The sequence below is a fragment of the Teleopsis dalmanni genome, chromosome 2 (assembly GCF_002237135.1).
Source record: "Teleopsis dalmanni isolate 2A chromosome 2, ASM223713v2, whole genome shotgun sequence".
Classification (NCBI taxonomy): Eukaryota; Metazoa; Arthropoda; class Insecta; order Diptera; family Diopsidae; genus Teleopsis; species Teleopsis dalmanni.
This window is the reverse complement of record NC_051847.1, coordinates 221,850,014-221,872,192: the sequence shown is the minus strand read 5'-3', so window position 1 is coordinate 221,872,192 and position 22,179 is coordinate 221,850,014. Positions and strand designations below refer to the sequence as shown.

General features: G+C 28.9%; 3 protein-coding genes across 3 annotated transcripts; 2 read left to right on the top strand and 1 right to left on the bottom strand.

The window, feature by feature from the left end:
• Positions 1 to 82: 82 nt before the first annotated feature.
• On the top strand, positions 83 to 12,000 carry LOC119676804. The gene is made up of 2 exons (XM_038088063.1): positions 83 to 134; positions 10,703 to 12,000. The coding sequence occupies exons 1-2, from the start codon at positions 83 to 85 to the stop codon at positions 11,998 to 12,000; spliced, it is 1,350 nt and encodes a 449-aa protein (XP_037943991.1).
• Positions 12,001 to 13,826: 1,826 nt separating this feature from the next.
• On the top strand, positions 13,827 to 15,754 carry LOC119685867 (solute carrier family 25 member 44). Its single transcript, XM_038100265.1, has 4 exons — positions 13,827 to 14,197; positions 14,273 to 15,101; positions 15,160 to 15,287; positions 15,357 to 15,754. The coding sequence occupies exons 2-4, from the start codon at positions 14,390 to 14,392 to the stop codon at positions 15,546 to 15,548; spliced, it is 1,032 nt and encodes a 343-aa protein (XP_037956193.1). The 5' UTR covers positions 13,827 to 14,197; positions 14,273 to 14,389; the 3' UTR covers positions 15,549 to 15,754.
• A 542-nt stretch (positions 15,755 to 16,296) lies between these two features.
• On the bottom strand, positions 16,297 to 22,052 carry LOC119685866 (cytoplasmic aconitate hydratase-like). Its single transcript, XM_038100264.1, has 11 exons — positions 21,906 to 22,052; positions 21,727 to 21,819; positions 20,367 to 20,536; positions 20,165 to 20,310; positions 19,831 to 20,105; positions 19,461 to 19,763; positions 19,295 to 19,395; positions 19,126 to 19,242; positions 16,900 to 17,987; positions 16,556 to 16,841; positions 16,297 to 16,498 (listed from the first exon to the last, which is right to left on the bottom strand). Exons 1-11 carry the CDS (start codon positions 21,910 to 21,912, stop codon positions 16,388 to 16,390), a joined length of 2,697 nt encoding a protein of 898 aa, XP_037956192.1. The 5' UTR covers positions 21,913 to 22,052; the 3' UTR covers positions 16,297 to 16,387.
• Positions 22,053 to 22,179: the final 127 nt, after the last annotated feature.

The following is a 22,179-nucleotide window of genomic DNA, read 5'->3' as shown; positions in this document are numbered from 1 at the left end:
ATTGGAAAAACATATTTGAATATGATTTTTGCTAGCATGGAATACAAACGTAATTTGGAAATTGAAAATTAACCCTCACAAAATGTTCTCAAAAACAGGAAATCAAACTGGTGTTGAAAAACCACAAGTTTTTGGCAATAATCACCGCTGAGGAAGAAGCATTTCCGCTCGAAACATGATGTAAATTTAGATTTACTATAAGGGAAAATCACGAATTATAAGTTGAAACATTTTCATTGAAATTTTGCAATTTGTTTACGATTAAAGATGAAAATTATAAAAAAATTTGAACTTATTTTAAGTAAAAAAAATTTAAACTAAGGTCTACAGAATTTGATATGTAATAATATGTAATAACAATTAATACAATAATAAATTTCTGAAGAAAATATAATGTATTAATCAGGGAAACGACGTAATAACAATATAAATGGTAATTTACGAAGTACAATGTCCAGAAACCGGTAGCTAAAAACAAAAAACCAATTAATGGGGAAAGCAATGCCATCATTGCAGAAACATAGGTTTTCTTTACCAATTGCTTACTGGTTTAGATAAACTTAGACTTCTGCGTAGTAAACTTCTTTATTGTAACTTTCCCCATAAATTACTGGAATGAAATTTTTTTGATTAAGCGTACAAGTATATATGAGATATTGGAAAACATCTCAGAATTCATGTATGTATCATATCGGAATTCTATAATTGTCAATATTATTTATTTTATATTTATTAATATATTTTAGTTATTTGAATTAATTATAAAATTCATTAATTTATAATCTGACATATGAAACTGATTTATTTTTTAACTTAGTACTATTTTTTGGTAATATTTTACCGAATGATAAGATAATTGCCAAACTGTAAGCTATATAATGCTATAGTATTTTCTATATAAATACTGCCTCAAGGCAACCATATGGACCGGAGCCTATTCTTCAAATCAAATCAATATTAAATCAGACTTCACCATAAAGCTAATCGCAAGTCTAAATGGTCTAAATGGTTACGTTCTCTTTGTACAAAAGTCTTCTCCCAAACTACTCACAAAAGAGGAGGAAATATCTGCTTAACCTAAACAGATAAGATTTGAGAACAGTAATTGAAGTAATAACTGCTTTTTAAATAAGCATAAGTAACAATGGCACCTAATTTTTCTTCTTCTTTGTTTTAAATATTTCACCTTTTTGCTCTATTTATCACACAGGATTTGCTACATAAACACGACTTCTTTCAATTTGGACACTATAATTTATTCGCTCTATTTGAAGCCTGTGGAATTATATCTATTTTTAATTGTTAATTAATAATTTTATTTTTTTAAAAAACAAAAAGTGTAACATTTTTTGTAAATCTTCTTAAAATCCTTATTTATCGAAGCTAAGCATAGCTTGTCAATTTGTCTTCTTGTCCAATAATATGATATCAATATCGTTCGGATAGCTTCCACATGCAGCTCTAACAAATATATAAATTTATAATATTTTACCTTAATATGTACTTGCAGATGTATAGATATATGCGAATATCAAATTTTGAAGAAATCACTCCAAATATTGGAAATTAAAGCCTAATTTATATTAAACCATCGTTCAATCTTCATTTTTGTTGTTTTCTTTGGAAGTTACTTAATTACTTACGAATGTGACTACTTTTATCTCCCGCTGAGCACTTGCTCGTAGGTATCCAAATAATATATATGTTTTCGGGAAAACATAAACAAAGCATAAACCTGGACAGTCGCAAATCATTCTAATTAGTTTAACAGCTTGGCACTTGCCCCAATGGAAACTTTATCCATTGGCACTACAATCTTATGCCTTTGTTCCACATGCTGTACTGAAACATAATCAAAGCGAATTGCGCTTCGGCAATTAAGTAATGAGAATTGACTTTGTGACTAACGTAACGTACACATGTGTCAAGTGCAGTAACCTCAACAAAAAAGACACAATTCGTCTCATGGAGTTAAAGACACACTACATCATACTTTTTAAGATATCACAATGAAATAAGTTACAAATGTAAAAAGTTCACCTTTAAAGCGTTTTTGTTTATTGATATCCATTTCATTGCTTTAAATGTCAATAAAATTGCAAGTGGCCTGGAATATGTGACTTTCCCTATGTGGCATGTTTGACTTTTACCGAATACCAATTAAAATTTAACACAATTTATTACAGTACTTAATTTAAAATAAATTAAACCTTTAATAAATTTGTGATACTTTTTTTTGAAATTAGAAATGTAATTGATTTTATATAAGGACTGTGTTATCATGTAGTGGTTAAAAGTATATTTTAATACATTTTATTGACATCTCTTTAAAAATAATAAGATTTCTTTAACTTAAATAAAATAGTATTGTTAATATATACACAATTGTTGGTAGATAATTGTCATATTTGTAATATTTGTAAACATAGTCAAACTTCCATAACCCGAATTTTCTATAACTCGAACTAAAAAGAGTTCAACAGGGTTTTAGAGAGCAAATTACATACAATTCTGGTTTCATAACTCGAACTTCTATAACTCGAATTTCTCTCTAACTCGAATAAAAATATTAGGTGCCAATAGGAATGTGGCATTCTATAAGTCAAATTTTTGTTTTAAGTATGAATCCATTCTGGTGTTAGAGGAAGTCCCTTTTTCTACTAAACCAAATATATAATTTTTTTTCGAATGTTGTTTCTTCTTGTTAATACCAGTCGCTAGCAGCGTGGTTTAAAGTAAATAATATAACTTCCAATGCTACTCTTACCGATTATATTGAGATTATATTGAAATTTGTATATCAAGCTTTCCTACAGATGACGATAACATTGAGCATTATAGCTCTGAATTAGTGGATCCAATTCTAAGCGCAACGAAAAGTAATGATGAGGGTTCGGTGAATGTTGTTGTTCATCCAAGAATGAAGTAGAAATCCTATTCAAAATTCTAAATTTATATATGCAAACGAATGACACCACAACTGATGATTACTATAAGAGTATGAACACAGTGGAATCTCTTTTTACTGAAAATAAGAAAAGAATTAAAGTCCCAAACCCTAATTTCTGAATATTTCACTTTACTATAACTTTTGTGCCTTATTTGGTTAACAAATAAATACATTTTTTTAAATGTATTTCTAGTTTCTTTCAAAAATAAAAAAAAAAAAAATTCTCTAACTCGAAGTATTCATAAGCCAAACCTTTTCTTTGGAAAAAAGTACTTCGAGTTATGGAAGTTTGACTTACATAACTCGAAAACGTTTGATTAAATCGAACGTTTTCCATTTGTTCAGGCACAACCTAGTTCAAGTCTAGTTGAACGTCGTTGAATTAATGCATTATATTTTTGATTAATAATTATCTTTCACGTACTCAAAGATCGCCCCAACATATCTTAGATGCATGACTATTTATAAATAAATATATACCATAATTTTATATTTAAACTAATACATTATTCTTTAGTGGGATGAAAATTTGAGATATTAAAATCTAGGTTAAAATAAACTGGTAACCAACAGCTGACTTACTGAGCAACGAATGAAATTTAGTCTTAATGTATGCGCACATATACATCAGTATCCTGTAAAAATGACTACTATTTCAGGAACCTTCTGTTGGTATGTAATTAATATGCATAGCTCTGCATAATATCTGTATTAGTTTTGATGAAGCAGTGATAAAATATATAAACAATGTTGTTTAATAAAAAATTATAATAACTATAATACTTGTAGTGTACATATTACGAAGAAAGCAAAAGCAACACAAAAAAGTCTCTTCAGTGGACTGAACGTATAAGGTTCCCTTCAACTTCTCCGACTTAAGTAAAAGTGAAACCAAGTCTTTTGCTAGGTCAAAATCCTATGTTTTGACTAGGAGTGCCAATGTATATATTTACACATAGTTTATGTTTATGCTGATAATATCTGTATTAATTTATTATAAGTTTATTAATTTCCAAGGATCTAATAATATATGAAAGTGTAGAATTTTTTCAATAAGATACTTAGCAATTTATCTGATATCTGTATTTCAAAACGCAAAGCGTGTTTTCTAAATTTTCACATTTACATATAAATAGAAATTATTTTTATTACTTGTCACAAATTTCTTTGTGTGAACTATTTTATATACAAAATTACAGTACAACTTTAGTTTTTATTAAGCTAAGATACTTAATTTATCGCACCGTACACGCAAGAAAGTTGCTGCACCACCAGAAATAACCAGAACAGCAAAGTGTTTGGATGAGTAAAAGCGAAACCGTGAAGGTAAATTTCTTTTCTGGGGCAATGTACTTGGTTTCTCAGTTAAGACATTTGCACAAACTAATTCATGAGTATCTCTCACATACACAGATAATCTTCATTTCGCAGATATAGTCGCAAATTACCCTTAATTATTTTGGTGCATGCAACGATTGTGGAGAAATTTTAAGATTGCTAACAAAAAAATAAAATTGAAGATGCAACGGAAATTTATGAATTGCATAATTTATAAATAGAGCAGCTTATCTTATGAAAGATGAAAAAAACACTATTTTTCATAACTATATATGTTAAAAAGGAAATATGGAAAATAAAGGGCAATAGGAACTCATTACAGTTATTATTCAGTAAATATAGACCGTTATACCCATAGACTTGTCACATATTCACAATGCCAGTAAATCTTCGACGTAGTAGAATAGAATGAACAATTAATGTTATTAATTATAACGATAAGTACTTAAATGTTTAGTTGATAGATAGATGTGATGAATCTTATATTGAACTTACTCTATACATTTTATCTTTCCAAAATGTGCTTTAATTAATTATTATAATTATTCTTGATTATTCTTGTATCACATGCGTCCAATCTATTTCTACTAGTATTATATGTGTACAATAATTTATTTATAAATAACATAACATCTATTAGTGGTGTTATAAGGTTTCGCCTCTCCTGTTTATTACTGTGTTTGATGCCGAAATATTTGATATGCAATAGACCTCGCAATCCACTGGAATCTTATACAATCATATGCCACAAATTATAGCTAATAATTAACATTACTAAAATCACAATTCTGAAAGAAAACCAGTTATATTTCACAGTAAATCATGAAAGTAGATTATATTAAAGATCAATTCGAGTAATTACACTGTTACACTGTTTCGACAAATGATGGTACAAAAGTCGATGTTAACGACAGGTTGGAGCAAGAAATGTGTGTGTAAATTTTCGGAGAATATATGAAGACCTGTTGTAATGCAAGCAGGTACTTAAGCTAAAATGCGCAAAGTATGTTTCAAGTCAGCAGCATTCTTTCGATTGGGACGAGAAACGAGTATAGAAATCCTGAGAGTATACGAACACCTATGGTAATGCAAGCAGCTACTTATCCTAAAATGTGCAAAGTATGTTTCAAGTCAGTAGCATTGTTTCGACTAATGATGCAAGAGCTATATCTGATGTTAACAACAGATTGGGACGAGAAATGAGTATAGAAATCCTGAGAGTATACAAACAGCTGTGCAAAATGTCAGTAGTATTGTTTTGATCTTATATTTTGTTCCATTAGGAACGAAATATTAACGCATTAAAATTAACAACAAAAAAATAAAAAAAAAAATACATGAATAGAAAATTTAGTAGAAAAACCAGAAATTAAGTGCGCCAAGTAGGAACAATCGGTGACCTTTTGCTGATAGACTAATTTTATAAAAAGTACATTAAATGTATGGGTACTTAATGTTTAAGAATATCTCTTAATAATACTAATAAGCATTAAAATGTCAAATATATATACATCAGGTGTAATAAAATGCTTATAAAAACAAAAATGCATTCTCTGAAAATTGTGTAATTTATTACAAAATTATATCCGTAATCTAAAATTATGCATATGAAGCCCTTAAAATATAATTTTTTTTATAAAAAGAAAAATTTAGGATGATATAATTTAAAAATTGTTTAATGAAAATTTTTTAAATTGCATTGTCTTAAAAATTGTTTAAGCTTCACGTTTCAAAGCATTCGATTATTTAGCTAATCCAAGTGGAACTAGATGGCGCGTGCTGCATTTAAATTCAATGGTTTTTGTGAAGTTTGTCAAAATATTCATAACAATTATAAATATTGTAAAATATTGCAAAAATGACAAATAATTGCAAAATATATGAATATATATCTGGTAGACGGCCATAGCTGTTATAGCTGTCAGACATAGCTGTCAGCTTTATATATATAATATATATATATGAATATAAAAATGACAAGTAAGGTTTAATTGAAAACTGTGAACAATATCTGCAACAATTTTTAATCTCAATTGTTGCCTTAAATCTCTTTCAAGTGATTCACTTGACGTTATTAAATTATTAAATTATTGTATTTATTGTTAAAAGAGATTTTATAAAAGAGTTCATAGTACTCATATAAGAATATTTAAATAAATTCACTTTATTTTTAATTTTTATTAACATTAACTACATGACTTTAGGAGTGAAGATGTGGCTATAACTTCAAAAAATTCACACTTCAGTATAAATTATTTCGAAAATGTATGATATATGGTGTATGAATATTACAAATTTTTAACAACATGTAATTAGGTACGAAACAATGTTTATCTGCATAATAACAAATAAAATTGCACTAATTATGATGTACATATTTGAAGACATATTTAGCTTTCACAATACTTGGAAGATACGGGATACACCTACATATTTTGGTATCGTATAACACCAACGTTTATGTTTCTGTTTTAGCAGTCACTTACATATATAACATATTGTACATATTATGTAGATACGCATGTATCCGTAAAAGTATGTAGATTCAAAGAAAGCTAAACAAAAGATAAGTAATTTCAAGTTTCATAAACTTAACATTTTAATATTGATAAATATGAGGGCTAGAATGTATAAAAATTTAGATAAACACAAGTATAGGAATAATTAGTTTAGTTTTAACTAATAATTGTGTAATACTTAAAAATATGTAATAGGTTTGTACTTGTATTTAGCGGAAAATACACAATACTATTACAGAAAGTGATCATCTCGTTTATCCCATAAATCCCGTATATCTTTTACTAAAAATAACTTTGAAAGTATGAACTGTTCAAAGCAGTGCAGGACTACTGCGATATTTTTGTTTTCAGCAGGGATTGGAACACCATTTCGAGCTTCAGCTCCTAGCAAATTTAAAAATCTGCAATAAATAATTTAGAGTTATGTTATGTTAGGTACTGATATTGCAGATGTGATTAGATTTTCTTATCTCTATCGTACTAAATCTTCTCCTTTGTTTCATAGTAAAATTTAAAATAGTATTTAACAGGGTTCAGCGAGGAGCTGAAGTTTGTATTAGCGAGACATTATGAACCACACCATCCATTGTACCACCACTGGAAATCATTAGTAAACAAATGGCAGCTTCATCTGCTTTAGAGTCAAAGAAGAACTGTTGTCAGAAGAACTGAATAAATATTCCTACTTTAGGTTTCTGGATCATTGTAGTGTCTTTCAGGTGGAAATGATCACCATTAGGGAAGCTATAGTTTGTTTGAATGTAGGTGATATATTTGGCAGGAATATATACATAATATCAGACAGTCAAGCTGCCCTAAAGTCCTTGAGTTCAGTCCAATTTTAATCTAAACCGGTTTTTGATTGCAACACATCTCTAAACGAAATATATTTTTGGCAATTGCAAAATTCACATTGAGATGCCCCGTAGAGATATCAGTTTTTTGGTAGGTTTACTTACAGGCCACTGCAAAGTAGGAAACCATGATAGAAAAATAAATCCCCCTTTCAATCATATATGTCGCAGCTTAGAGTCTATAATAATAAACATTAAATACCAATAATAATACAGGAATTGTCACTATCAATGTGTAAGTATGTTTTTAAATTAACCAAATAAAATCAGTACTCATATGTATCAACTTCAGAACTTTGAATGGAATAATCGCAATTTCAGAATACTTCAAAGTTACTCGAAAGTATACTAATATAAATATCATCTCAACAGTAATAACTAAACACTGTTCAGTACTTTTTAATTCTTTCGGGGAGATACCACATCCACATAATAGTCTCCAACATAACTTCTTCCAATTTTCCCCTTCACCTTGCTAGATCTGGATTATTAAATATATATTATTCTTACTGTTAGAAATAGAGGAATAGAATTAAATGAATATTTAAACTAATAAGAGACTTCAGATGAATTCGTAACAAAAATCAGTTAGTAAAGCTTGAGAAAAACCATCACAGTAAATCGTTACTAATTTTTATTCTCAGTAAATTGATTCTAACACGTGAACAAATAATATTAATAAATTTAATAAAATTATAAACAAAATTTATGAAATAGAATTTATTAAATTTTGTTTTTATTATATTTATTATTACAATTTTTGTAACCCTGTATAGAAATATATATATAAATAAACTGCGAAACCCTAATAAGAAGAGGTCAAGTTATTGGTTAGGGTACAAACAGAAGAGTAAATTATATTATAAAACTCAAGGCGAGTACACACGAACTACGCGTGTGAACTGATATGTTACTTTTATTACATTTATACATAGATTTTGAAATATACATACATATATAAATTAAATGCTCTGGGACTTAACACGCGTTTTGTTTTGAACTATTTTGAGCTTAAAACAATGGTTTTTCTTTTATTTCATTTTTATAGGCTTACTGGTTTGTAGCTATAAATGTCAGCTTGGTTGTCTTCTCTTCGGCAGTGCCTGTCATGGAAATCTTCACTTTCACTGAAAAAGAAGGCAGTGACATAGGTTTTTCGTTGTGCTTATAGAAGCGCAACGCTGGTTTACTTTGTGATACCGCTTTCAAACCATTTTCAATGTTGAAGAAGCTGAGAACGGTTTATGGATTAAAAGCGCTTAAATTAATTAGGAAAACTTGGCCAAAAAATATATTTCCACTAAAAAATGTGTGTGTCCTTATCAAAGTGCAGTGTGATAATTTTTAGTATTTATATATTTAATTGTATTAGAGGTAAACATTAAATTAAATATTGTTTTGTGAAACACGAAATATTGAATTATTTAAATAATAATAAAATTGTAAAAAATATAAAAAAAGTAATAAATTAAAAAAGTTTGGAACAAAGGCAGAAATATATTTTAAATCAAAGTAAAACTTATCAAATAATAAAATTTTAAATGAAAATATTTTTATTAAAAATAATAGTCTTAATTTAAAATATTAAAAAATATTTAAAAAAAAAATAGTTAAAAGCGATCAATAAAAATTTGTACAATTTTTATTTATTTAATTACCGGCACATAAACAATTTTTTTATTATAAATTCATACAAAATTTAATGTAAAAAAAATATTGTGATTATCATATCATATAAAATGAGTGAATATATTAAGAAATTAATAACATTGTCATTTCTAACTGTTACAGATCAATATTAGGGTTTTCTTAGGGGCAAAAACCTTCATGGAGGAAGTGATAGAAAAATATTGTATTCATTTTCTTCTTTTATAAAAATAGTGAATTTAATTTTATTTTATATTAATAGTTTCATAACGAAAATTGTATTTGTTATTAAATATAATTAAAAATTAGATTGATTTTGGACTACGAAACTAAATTCTTAGTATAAACTATTGTTTTAAATAGAGAGGTATTTCGAGCAGTATTAAATTACAACAAACAAATTTTATTGTTTTATTAATTGAATTTTTAGATTAACATACAGTATTGTCATGTTTCGAGTATTGCCAAATTCCCATCATCAGTGGTCTTGGAATTATTTCTTTTATTTAATTATTTGTAAATAATTTTTTTGAGATTACAAGTACCAGGGATTGAACTCGTGCCCTGCCACATTTGAAGCTCAGGGTCAGTGTGTAGTCAACTGACTCAAAGCCGCACTTGATTGGTATTTTCGAACTTCAAGTTTTATTAAATTTGTTGTGAAAGTTCATTAACAAATTTACTTAATTTGTTATATTAGAACGAACTCATAAACCAGCTGTAGAATATTTGAATTAATTAATTATATTATTATTTTTAATTGTTCAATTTCAATACCACTCTTTTGTAGAGGCATTATTTTTTACATTCTGCCTTTTAAAATAATTAAAATTTTATATGTAATTAAAAATAAGATTTTATTTTATAGAATATTACTTATAACCTACTCAGGCTGTAGTCAGAAATTTTTTCAAAAGAAGCTTTTAAAATGTTGAAACGACTACACTTTTATTTACAAATTAGTCATGTCATAATACACCAGTAATGAATAAACATGTAATCGTTTAATTCATTTCGAATAAGGGACTTCAGTCCCTCAAACACCGCCGTCTTCTTGGTTAGGCGCCTAGTCTTATTCTATTCATATATTTGTATATATTATTTTTATTTATTAGGTGAAAAATGGCTAATTTGTTTCATAATTTTAAAAAGTGAAAAAATAATTGGTAATTTGTAATTGGGGCTTAAGAAGATATGTATTTTCAATTTTCCATATGAGCTGAGAATTAAAAATATTTCATAAATTTCTGGAAATAAAGCTGCTTACAACTATTATACTAATTTATAATTAATAAGTATTGTTGACATAAATTAAATTAAATAAATTAAATACATTGAATCTTGAAATATTCCTTTAATATTATTTAAATATTCTTATTTATATTTATCTATAGTTACCTACTCTCAGCCCTATAAACAACAGCGATGCTCTAATCGATTGGAAAACGCATTAGAACATATGCGTAGACGTAATATTCAAATACCAGCCTCGCGTTCAATGAATTACGAATATCAAGAAACACCCTACACTTTATATTATTCCCTTTACGGACAACAAAGCGATTCTGAAGACGATTTTTATTCTGGCGGTAGTGCACGTGGATATTTCACAAAAAATATAAATCGTAATATTAACGATCCTTTCGATTTCGAAGCCATATCTAATAGCCCGCGACAACCACATAAATTGTCAGTGTCGAGAGTTGATGTGGAAGATTTACGTGTAAAGTTGCCTTCAAAAGTAGCCAATCATTGGGTAGAAATAGACAAATGTAAATTTAGTGCAGAAAACTCAACGTTAGATACTCGTCTCATTTTTCCAGATTTAACATTAAGTGGTAAAATAGTCCTTCAACCTACTGGAGGCAAATGTCAAATGATATTACGTCTCCGACATGCAGGTATCGAATTTCGTACAATACCCATTGGCTTTAATGTAGCTAATAATGAAGAATCACGACGAATGGGATCAGCATCTGTACGCACGGATTCGCATTTTGCTGAACCCGGTTTTATATCCGTTTTTGCACATGGTTGTCAAGGCCCAACTGGTATAAGGCTGCGACAAAACTCTAAACGGCGTTTTGGAGTTGTAGCCGAACATCACACAACATCCTCAGCGCCTGAGATTGAGCTTTCAGAGCCACAAGTTATAATGGGTACAGATAATAATAAGCGTTGGGGCAAGTTTCATAATCCCTATAATCCAATTTATGACATACGCAGTACTAACTATGGACAGAAAAATTTAAGAGATCAGGAATTATTGTGGAATAATAACGAAAATGATTCACACGAACCCTATAGCGTAGATGGCGATAATTTTTATCGCAGACATTTTAGATATAAACGGGGTACAAGTGAACCTTTCCGCTCCTTTAATGTACCAATGGGCGACAAAGTCAATTTTAGTGCTGATATATTGAATTTTGGTGATGACTTGCAGGAGTTAGTACAACCAGATGCTAGAGCATTTGCTCAATTATTTAATAACAATAATGATGGCAGAGGGCTGTATCCCACAAATTTTGGAGAAGGTAATGAAATTGATGAGGCACTTACTAGTGAATTAGAAAAGTTATTTTCAATGGGTGTACGGAGTTTACTTACAACTTATATGCAAAGAGCACTACAGCCAGCTATTAAGGAAACTTTAATGGAGAACATGGGATACACATTAAGCTACGGATAAAAAATAATTAGGATTTATACAAATTAACATTACTTAAATTACTTTATTTATTATTGTACGTAGTACGTAAGTTATATACATAGAATTATAACATAGTGATATTAATAAAATTTTTACAAGTAAATAAATATATTTGAAGATGTTCTAGCTTTATGACGCTTTATGAACATTGCGGAAGATGAATTTTCTGAATTGAATTCTTACCAGTTTTGTTGTATCTTTTAAATTGTTAGGTTCCGATAATTGTTGATTTAGTAAGAACTGATAATTTATTGATTGTTGTATATCAAACTGTTTTTGTATATGGTACTCTATTTTTTCATTATACATTCCATTCAAATTTTCCATTAAATTACTGAGTTTTTAAATATTTAGTGATAAAATTATGTCTCCAATTTGACAAAAACTCAAATATCTTAATTATTAACTTAACAAACATGATAACACATAATTAAGAATGTGTAAAAATATTTGTATCACAATTCACATCTTCACAGGAGTAAAACTCCTTTAATACTATTTAAAGAATTGTAAAAACTTAATATTGGCGTATTTAATCTATAGGAATTTTATATGCCACACTAAAGGGAGGAGCATCGTCCTGCGCATGTCCTGAATATATATATAAAACATAAGAAATTCAATTGGGCATAAATTTCTGTAAATATATTTATACGTATTGTATACAAATAAATAAGTTTTTACTCCGCCCATTTTAAGTTATAAAAATTTTTGAATTTTGTATGTTTTTAATTTTTTATATTTGTTTGTAGTTTTGTTTGAGATTATTTAATTACTAATATTTGCTGTTCTTACACAATTATTCCAAAATTTTTTCATAAATTAATTTTAATTTATTGTTGATGAAAACGGGAATAGGTCACAATTTTTTTGAATTTATGATGAAAACTTCTACAATGCTTTAATACATTTTATAGATTTAATTCATTTTATAATATAATTTAAGGCAAAATTTTATATAGTTTTTAATATCAAATACTTTGTGTGCATAACGGTATTATGCAGATTCCAATCAATTAAAAATTATAATCCTATGTTACTTTTCTATATTTTGATAGCCAAAAAATATAGAGGAATCTCTTAAATTATATGTTCTTAGACAGTTTACTGAACAAGATTTTAATATATGAAATACTTCCAATCTGCATTAAATTTTTGTTATTAATAATGTAAATTTAATTTATTTTAATGTTATATAATATTAATGTTAAATAATTACATTTAAATGTTACGATATCTATTTTCAGTTTTTCACGCGATTTGTAGTTCCATTTTTGTTGTTCTTAAAAAAACATATCAATTCCTGATATATAAACAGTCAACTATCTACATTAAAATTGTAATTATTTGCATGATTGATTTATTCTTTTCTTCTATATATAACTAATATGGTTAAATAAATAATTGTAAAGTTTCTTTATTAATTCATTCATAGTTTCAGATAGTTCATACATTATCGAGCAGAGATACTATTTGAAATTCATATTAACATATATGTATAATAAAAAGTTTTCTAAACTATTTTAATTTCAAACTCGTATATACATTTTTAACAGTAAAACCTAATATAGATTTTCCAGTGCTAAAATATAAAACACGTTTTTGTTATCAAGAGCAAACGCAAACATTTATGTACTCCACATAAAAACTATTATTATTAATATTTTATGATATGTTATTACACTTTCTAACACTGTTTTAAGCAATTATTAAGCACTACTAAAACATATGATATGGAAATGACGTTGACATATTTCGCATATTCTCTGTTTTGCTCTTTTGTCAAAAGAAAATTATATATGTTTTGTAATGACAATAGTTTTATAATTCTGGTTTTTTGTTTTAAATTTGCGTTGAAGCATTAAATATATTTTATATAAAGGATAGTAAACATCATGGTAAATATGCCTATCAGGCAATAAGTACGATTGTTAACATTTAACCAGCAGAATGTCGTCACAAAAATGCAAATATTAATATTATAGAGAAGTGGGAGGGGGTGCTATCACCCCTAAAATATATTTTCACTTATATAATATAACACATCTTAATATTTAATATAAACAAAAAATAGCAACAGGAGCACTGAATTTTTCAAAAAAAAAAAAAAACTCTATATATAAAGCTACCTAAACGTGGGCAAAGTTCATTTAAAAAAAGAAGTATCAAGGCCAAGGTAATTAATTATATACCTTCAATTTTAATGTGTTGGAATATGTTCAAAAAAATCGTATCTTTTTATCGTAAATAGTGTACACATGATAATATATTATTCTGGAATAAAACGTCATTGGTGATGCTTTTAAAAAGTTGAATTAATGATGCAATATTACTTCAAGTCTGCGCATGTATATATGTAAATACAATTATGTCAGCCCCCGTAGAAGATAGCACAATAAGTCGTGTGTCTGTCGCGACCGCAATAGCATCCGGATCTGCTGGTGCCAATGATGCTGCACCATATATACGCACTATTGAATGGGATATGATGAATAAAGCGAAATTTTTCCCGTTATCTATGTTAAGTTCATTTTCAGTACGTTGTTGTCTTTTTCCATTGACTGTTATTAAGACCCAATTACAAGTGCAACACAGAAGTGATGTTTACAAAGGGATGATCGATTGTGCTATTAAAATTTATCGTACAGAAGGGATACCAGGATTATATAGAGGATTTTGGATCTCATCAGTACAAATTGTATCGGGTGTATTTTACATAAGCACATATGAAGGAGTTAGGCACATTCTAAATGAAATAGGTGCAGGACATCGTACAAAAGCGCTAATTGCGGGTGGCTGTGCATCGTTAGTCGGTCAAACTATAATAGTTCCTTTCGATGTGATATCACAACATGCTATGGTACTTGGTATGGCCGCGCATGCAGGCAGTAAAGGTGATATAAATCCTTTAGGTATTAAAACAGGACCAGACCGGAGTCGACTTAACATATCCATGGATATATCGCGAGAGATTTTACAACGAGATGGGATTCGGGGATTTTATAGAGGATACGCTGCAAGTTTAATGGCTTATGTGCCAAATTCTGCTATGTGGTGGGCTTTCTATCATCTATATCAGGGTAAGTGCTTTAAAACTGATGTTTAATATTATTTAACAATTTTGTTTTTTTTTTTCAGATGAGTTGCATCGATTATGCCCTCCGTGGGTATCACACTTACTCATACAGTGCGTTGCTGGCACTCTAGGGGGGTTCACTACCACTATACTTACAAATCCATTAGACATCGTAAGAGCTCGTTTACAGGTAAAATAATACATCTTACAGTGGTGTCCAAGTATAAATTGAATTAATTTAAATTAAATATATTTAAAGGTTCATCGTTTGGATTCCATGAAAACAGCGTTTGAAGAGTTGTGGCGAGAAGAAAAGTTAAGTTGTTTCTCAAAAGGACTTTCAGCTCGACTTGTGCAATCAGCAGCATTCTCATTTAGCATAATTTTAGGTTATGAAACAATAAAACGAATAGCCATAGATGAACAATATAAACATAAAATTCGTTGGTAACCGCCATGGCATAAAATTAATGCACAAAATCGTACACCCAATAACTGCATTTAAAGAAATGTTACAATAATGGTAGACTTGTAATTTAATGAAAACAATATATTTGCAGCGCAATTTAATAACTTCAACCAAAGAAAAGAAAATTTTATTTTATAAATCAATTACCTTCTTATATATGATTTAATATATTTAATGATGACAGTAAAAACAGTGTTATAAACATAATTATTGTATATATATACATATATATGCCAACAGATAATAGATAAAAAAAAACTTTGAATGTTTACTTAAGCACTAGAAATTGTAGCATATTTAAAGTATTTATTTTTAAATTAATTGTTAGTAGTAAAATTGTTATATTTTTATTGAGTTAGTTTTATCATAAAATTGTAAATTTAAAATGGACGTCATAGAGGCCGATAATAAAAATTAACATATTCTCTAAGGGAATATAAGTTGTTACCATTTTAATTGTTAGATATAAGTAATTGTGTGGCAAAGTTATGTGTATAGCAATAAAGTACAAACAGAGAATTCCAACTTTACTTTCTATTTGTTTTTATATTTTCCAAATTTAATTCAGTATAAATAAGTAGATGTGCTTGATTCTAAATTCTTCAGTAGTTCCTGATTTAGAAATAAACTATAAATAAAATGTTCATATATTGTCTATGCTTCGTATATAATGGTATAATGGATTTATACCCTTTAATAATTAATAATGAGATTTTCATATTATGTTGTAAAATGTTTATTAATTCGCAACGTCACCATATAAAAGTTAATATAAGTTTTATATTAAAATGCTTATTTAAAATATTTTCTATTTAGTTTTATTAATCCAGCATTTTGCGTATCATGTAGTTTAGAATTCCGCCATTCTTGAAGTAAGTAATATCTACTTCAGTGTCGAACCTTAAAACTGTATCGAAAACAATATTATTTGCCTAAAAATTATAATAATTAAAAGTTTTGCTTAAATTATAAATTACGATATTTCATACTTTGACTTTTATTATCTGTCCCGGTTTTAAACCTTCTTCGGGCAAAGAGATATTATACACCTCATCGCCAGTTAACTTAAGAGTTTCAGCATTTTGATTTGGTAAAAATTGTAATGGTATAATTCCCATTCCAACCAAATTCGACCGATGTATGCGTTCGTAAGACTCAGCAATTACAGTTTTAATACCAAGCAAGAACGGTCCCTTTGCTGCCCAATCACGCGATGAACCACTTCCATAGTCTTTTCCAACGACAAGAACCAACGGTGTTCCTTCTTCACGATACCTAATGAATTGAAAGTATATGCATTTTTTGTTGTCTAAGTACAATGTTTACAATTTACCTTTCGGCGCAATCAAAAACATCCATTTCTTCTCCACTTGGAATGTGTTTCGTTCTTGGACCAGTTGTAGAAATTAACTTGTTGACAAGACGTATATTTGCGAATGTACCACGTGCCATTATTGAATCATTTCCACGACGTGAACCATATGAATTGAAATCTTTCGGTGTTAGTCCACGACCAGACAAAAATCTTGCTGCTGGTGAATTGCGTGCGATGGAACCAGCTGGTGAAATGTGATCTGTGGTGACAGAATCACCCAAAAACAACAAACAGCGTGCGTTTTCTATGCTCTTCAATTTAGGCAACTCACGTTTCATACCTTCAAAGAAGGGTGGTCGTTTAATATATGTAGATTGTGCACTCCATGGATATAGTTTTCCATCTGAGACTTGCAGAGTTTGCCAGTCTTGCGATCCCAATTCAATTTTACTATACACTTCTTGAAACATAGCTGGTATCACGTATTTATTTTCAACTTCTTGGATTTCACCGCGAGTAGGCCAAATATCACGCAAGAAAACTTTATCGCCATTGGAGTCAATTCCTAATGATTCAGTTTCAAAATCAATATCTACACGTCCCGCAATAGCATAAGCAATAACTAATAATGGACTTGCCAAGTAATTAGCACGCGTATTTGGATGTATGCGTCCTTCAAAATTTCTGTTACCAGAAAGCACACCACAACACACCAACTCATTCTTCTCTATTGTATTCACAATATTTTCTTCAAGTGGGCCAGAATTTCCAATACAAGTCATACAACCATATCCCACAATATCAAATCCAAGTTTTTCTAAATAAGGTATAACACCTGACTCTTTCAAATAGTAAGTTACTACACCAGAACCAGGAGAAAGAGAGGTTTTGACGTAAGGATTGATACTTAATCCTTTTTCTACTGCCTTCTTGGCTAACATGCCTGCACCGAGCATGACGGATGGATTGGACGTATTCGTACATGATGTAATAGCAGCTATTACAACTGAACCGTGCTTAATGGTATAGGTCTTGCCATCATCCCATTGAAATTCTCCAGATGCTGTTAGTGATTGTGGACGTATACCATAACCTTTAAATCCCACCTAGATATATAAATAAAAAGTTCAATGGCATATATTTTTTAAAATCTTCTCTATAAATAGGTCAAATTAACTCCGGAAATGAATCAAACATTTTGTAACCTACTTATGGACAAATTTTATATTAAAAATGTTTGTGTTCAAATTAAATACAGTGGCTGTTAAACTTTTTTTAAATGGTTTTATTGAAAACTGATTCTTTGTATAAAAAGAAAATGTTTGAAAAATTACTTTAAATATTTAGGAAGCGCTGTCGAAATTGTTTAAACGAAATTGTTTAAACGCTTAACATTAAAAACTATTTTTTGCTGACCATAAATAAGTTTATAATAAATTTATGTGACATGCATATATATATTAATTCTTTTCATTTAAGCCATATAGCTGTGTAGTAAATAATTTTATTTAATTTTTTCAATTTATAACAAGGTATGCAAAATTTTTGCAATCTTTTTGCTAACTAAAGCAAATTATTTTTATTTCGAAAAATTTGCCATTTTGTAATTTGAGTCTGGTAAATGGACATTGAACGCAGTTAACTTATAAGAACTGTTACGACTGCTAATTACTTAGTAATAAACGTATACTTACACCTCTCGGTAATACATAGTGCAGTCACGGTGTTTAGCTTTTACTCAGTTCACAACTAACTGCTTTGGTGTACTAGTTTATGATGGATTGCGAAAGTCACAGAAAGTAATCATAAAGCTAGAACATCGATGCAATTCGCTGTGAAAAATACTTGTTAACGTTTCTGATTTCGAATTCTGACGTGATTCTTTCTAATTTGATGTTTTTATCAATCAAACTTATCAATCGCCATAAAATTTATATTGAGTTATCTAAGGAAATAGTAGCCGTGATTTTATTTTCGCATTATTCATATCACAGTTGCTGTTTCTTTTAGATAGCTCTTTTGTAAGCTTCTGATTGAATGAATAATATGAATAATGTGCAAAAGCAGTGATTGAATTGTTGTGCAATTATAGTATTTAGTTTTGGTATTTAAATTAAATTTCAGTTTATGGGATATACCAAGTTCAGTTGTGTCTAATAAATTGTTAGTATCCATCACTGGGCTTTGTTTATCTCATAACAGTGAAAATATTGCAACAAATCTATGAAGTGCAGCTCAACTTACCGGATTGACTAAACAGGAATTAAAATCTTTCTGCATGTCTGAAACGGACACACGATCATGTGGTCTTTTGGGGCCAGAAACGGACGTTACAACGGTGGAGAGATCCAAAGATATAGTCTAAAAAATATTATTATATTTAATTAATATTATGTGTTAAAATAGAACTTACCTGACTATACAAAGGATCTTGAACCTCATTTGAATAATCACGTAATTGGCCAGTAGCTTCTAAATACTTCTTAATGATATCAATTTTCTTTTCAGAACGGTCTTGAAATTAAAAATGGATTATATACTTATGATATTTAATAAAAAATCACAATAACTATACGTACTTGTCTGCTTCATATAGGATAAAGTGTTGACATCGATAGGGAAATATCCAACTGTAGCGCCATATTCAGGGCACATGTTGCTTATGGTTGCACGATCAGCGATACTTAATTCAGCTACACCAGGTCCGTAAAATTCAACAAATTTTCCAACAACTCCTAACTGGCGTAGATGCTTCGTAATTGTTAAAACTAAATCAGTTGACGTAACTAAGGGACTTAGTTTACCAATTAACTTGTAGCCTATCACTTCAGGCAATAACATGGAAATTGATTGACCTAACATAACAGCTTCAGCTTCAATACCTACCATCAAAAAAAAAATTTATTAAAATTAAGTTTATAAATCACGTAAATAGAAGCATATACTAACCACCAACACCCCAGCCGAGCACTCCTAAACCATTGATCATTGTAGTGTGTGAATCTGTACCTACTACACTGTCGGGATACAAGACTTTGCTGCCATTTTCATCAGCTTCAAAAACAACACGAGCTAAATACTCCAGATTCACTTGATGTACAATACCCGACCCGGGTGGAACAATAAGCATATTATTAAAGGCACGTGCACCCCATTTTAAGAAAGTGAAACGTTCCTTGTTACGTTCAAATTCTAGATTTTGATTTTTATTTAAAGCATCCGGACTAGAAAAAAATTTTTTTTAAAACCATATTTTTCATTTTTTTCATTTAAATTACTTTACCTTCTGGCAAAATCAACTTGTACAGAATGATCAATCACCAAATCAGCTGGACATATAGGATTAATTTTCTCTGGATTACCACCAAGCTCCAAAACGGCATCACGCATAGCTGCGAAGTCTACTACAGCAGGTACACCAGTAAAGTCCTAATGAAAATATATTTTCTAAAAACTTAGCAGGAAGCAGCGTGAAAATAATTTACCTGCAATATCACACGTGCTGGCTTAAATGATACTTCGACATCATTTTGACCCTGTTTTAGATTTGGTGACCAACCAAGTATGCTGTGCACATCTTGTTCAAGAATGTGAAAATTGTCACAATTGCGTACAGCGGATTCCAGAAGCACACGTATGGAAAAAGGTAATTGATCTAATTCAATAAGAAAAAAATATTATTCTCAATTAGCATTATATCTGTTTTCATTAAGACCATATGTTAAGTGTGCTATTGTAAAATAAAACGCAATAAATAAAACAAAAATTTGAATTTAATATTATCAGTGAAATTTAAAAGAGTTTAACGAAAATCAGGTATTACTGGTCATATTCATAAAGATAAACAAAATGTCTTATACTGATAAGATTATTGTGTAGAAAAATGCAATTTAATACCTTTTACACTATTTGGAAAATAACAATTATTTTTAGAAAAAAATTTAAATTTAGTTATTTTTTTTTATTATATGAATAATTAAAAACGATAAAATGTTTGACACATTCTAAGTAAAGTAAGTCTGTTAATGCCTTATCAAATGTCGAAATATTAGATAATTTAATTACTTTAAAAGCATTTATTTTAATTTGTTCAAGCTTTTCTCTTATAGTAATTTATTTATTTTTTTAATTTCGATCGATGCGGAATAAATAAATTTTTCTTTTTAATATACATTTTGCAGTATATTTGTAAAAATAATAAAGTTTTATATTAAATTTACTATTGGTTGGCTGAATATATTCAATATATTTTTTCTTTATTATAACTTTATTTATAAGAACGAGACATAATGCCTAGCCTAAACTTATCAATTTTTACACACTTATTGTATTAAATTGATCAATTTAATACTAAAAGTGATGAGAAATTATTACTTGCATAAAATCTATAGCATATTATACAAGAGCTGAAGATTAAAGATAAGACAGGCGGAAGAAGTCACCTCATATATTCCGAAGACGTGTGAATTTTTGTTATATTAGGACTTCATTCATTTATAAAAAAAATACGCAAATAAATTATACTTTTCATTTGAGTTTATCGCACACAAGACCTCTAACATAAGGTTGTAAGTTCTCTACTTTCGATTTTGAAAAATTATATTAAATTAGCCTACGTTTAGGTAGTACGTTTGTAGTGATACGTTTATTAAACTGAAAATTGGAATACAAATAATGAATTCGCATATGTAAATATGCTATTTAATTAATTCGTTAGTGAAAGAGGTCAAAATCCAAAACTCGCTATAGTGCGTAGTAACTAGTTTTGTTGCACAACTCCTATTCAACTTTACACACACTTTTTCAAAAATTCTTTAATTAAAACTTTTTCATTTCAAATCTTACCATATTTTTTATCAATTTCAGCTATATCAAAATATTTATAATTTTCACCATCCTTAGAGAACGATTTTTGGTACTGCGCAAATGGATTTGGACCTAAATTATAATTATTCCATTATATATAAGTAATTACTATGTAATGTTACATTAATTTGACATGGTAGTTACTACTATTCACCTACCGGCCATTATGATTTTACCAAACAAGATTTTCTACTTTTATTTATTTACTATAAATCCCAAACACGTCAACACGATTTTGAGTCAGACACGAAACTGCTTTGGTATTTCGCCGAATGTTAAGTATTTTTACTGCAATTTCTAATCAGACATTCAGACATTTTGCACTTGTATGAATACATGGAACATTCACAATAGACGAAATATTAACCACTGCCTTTTTGATAGCTGTGGTGAATATATTTTATTTTGAACGATATTATAAGTGCAGGATTT

What these genes read in the sequence shown, in the direction of transcription:
- LOC119676804 (XM_038088063.1), top strand. Translation starts at nt 83, where the DNA reads ATGTTCTCAAAAACAGGAAATCAAACTGGTGTTGAAAAACCACAAGTT. An exon ending in TGAAAAACCACAAGTTTTTG is followed by an intron (nt 135 to 10,702) that starts GCAATAATCACC and finishes ATTTATCTATAG; the next exon opens with TTACCTACTCTCAGCCCTAT.
- LOC119685867 (XM_038100265.1), top strand. Translation starts at nt 14,390, where the DNA reads ATGTCAGCCCCCGTAGAAGATAGCACAATAAGTCGTGTGTCTGTCGCG. An exon ending in TTTCTATCATCTATATCAGG is followed by an intron (nt 15,102 to 15,159) that starts GTAAGTGCTTTA and finishes TTTTTTTTTCAG; the next exon opens with ATGAGTTGCATCGATTATGC. An exon ending in TCGTAAGAGCTCGTTTACAG is followed by an intron (nt 15,288 to 15,356) that starts GTAAAATAATAC and finishes ATATATTTAAAG; the next exon opens with GTTCATCGTTTGGATTCCAT.
- LOC119685866 (XM_038100264.1), bottom strand. An exon ending in TGAAATTGATAAAAAATATG is followed by an intron (nt 20,537 to 21,726) that starts GTAAGATTTGAA and finishes TTATTGAATTAG; the next exon opens with ATCAATTACCTTTTTCCATA. An exon ending in CAGCACGTGTGATATTGCAG is followed by an intron (nt 20,311 to 20,366) that starts GTAAATTATTTT and finishes TATTTTCATTAG; the next exon opens with GACTTTACTGGTGTACCTGC.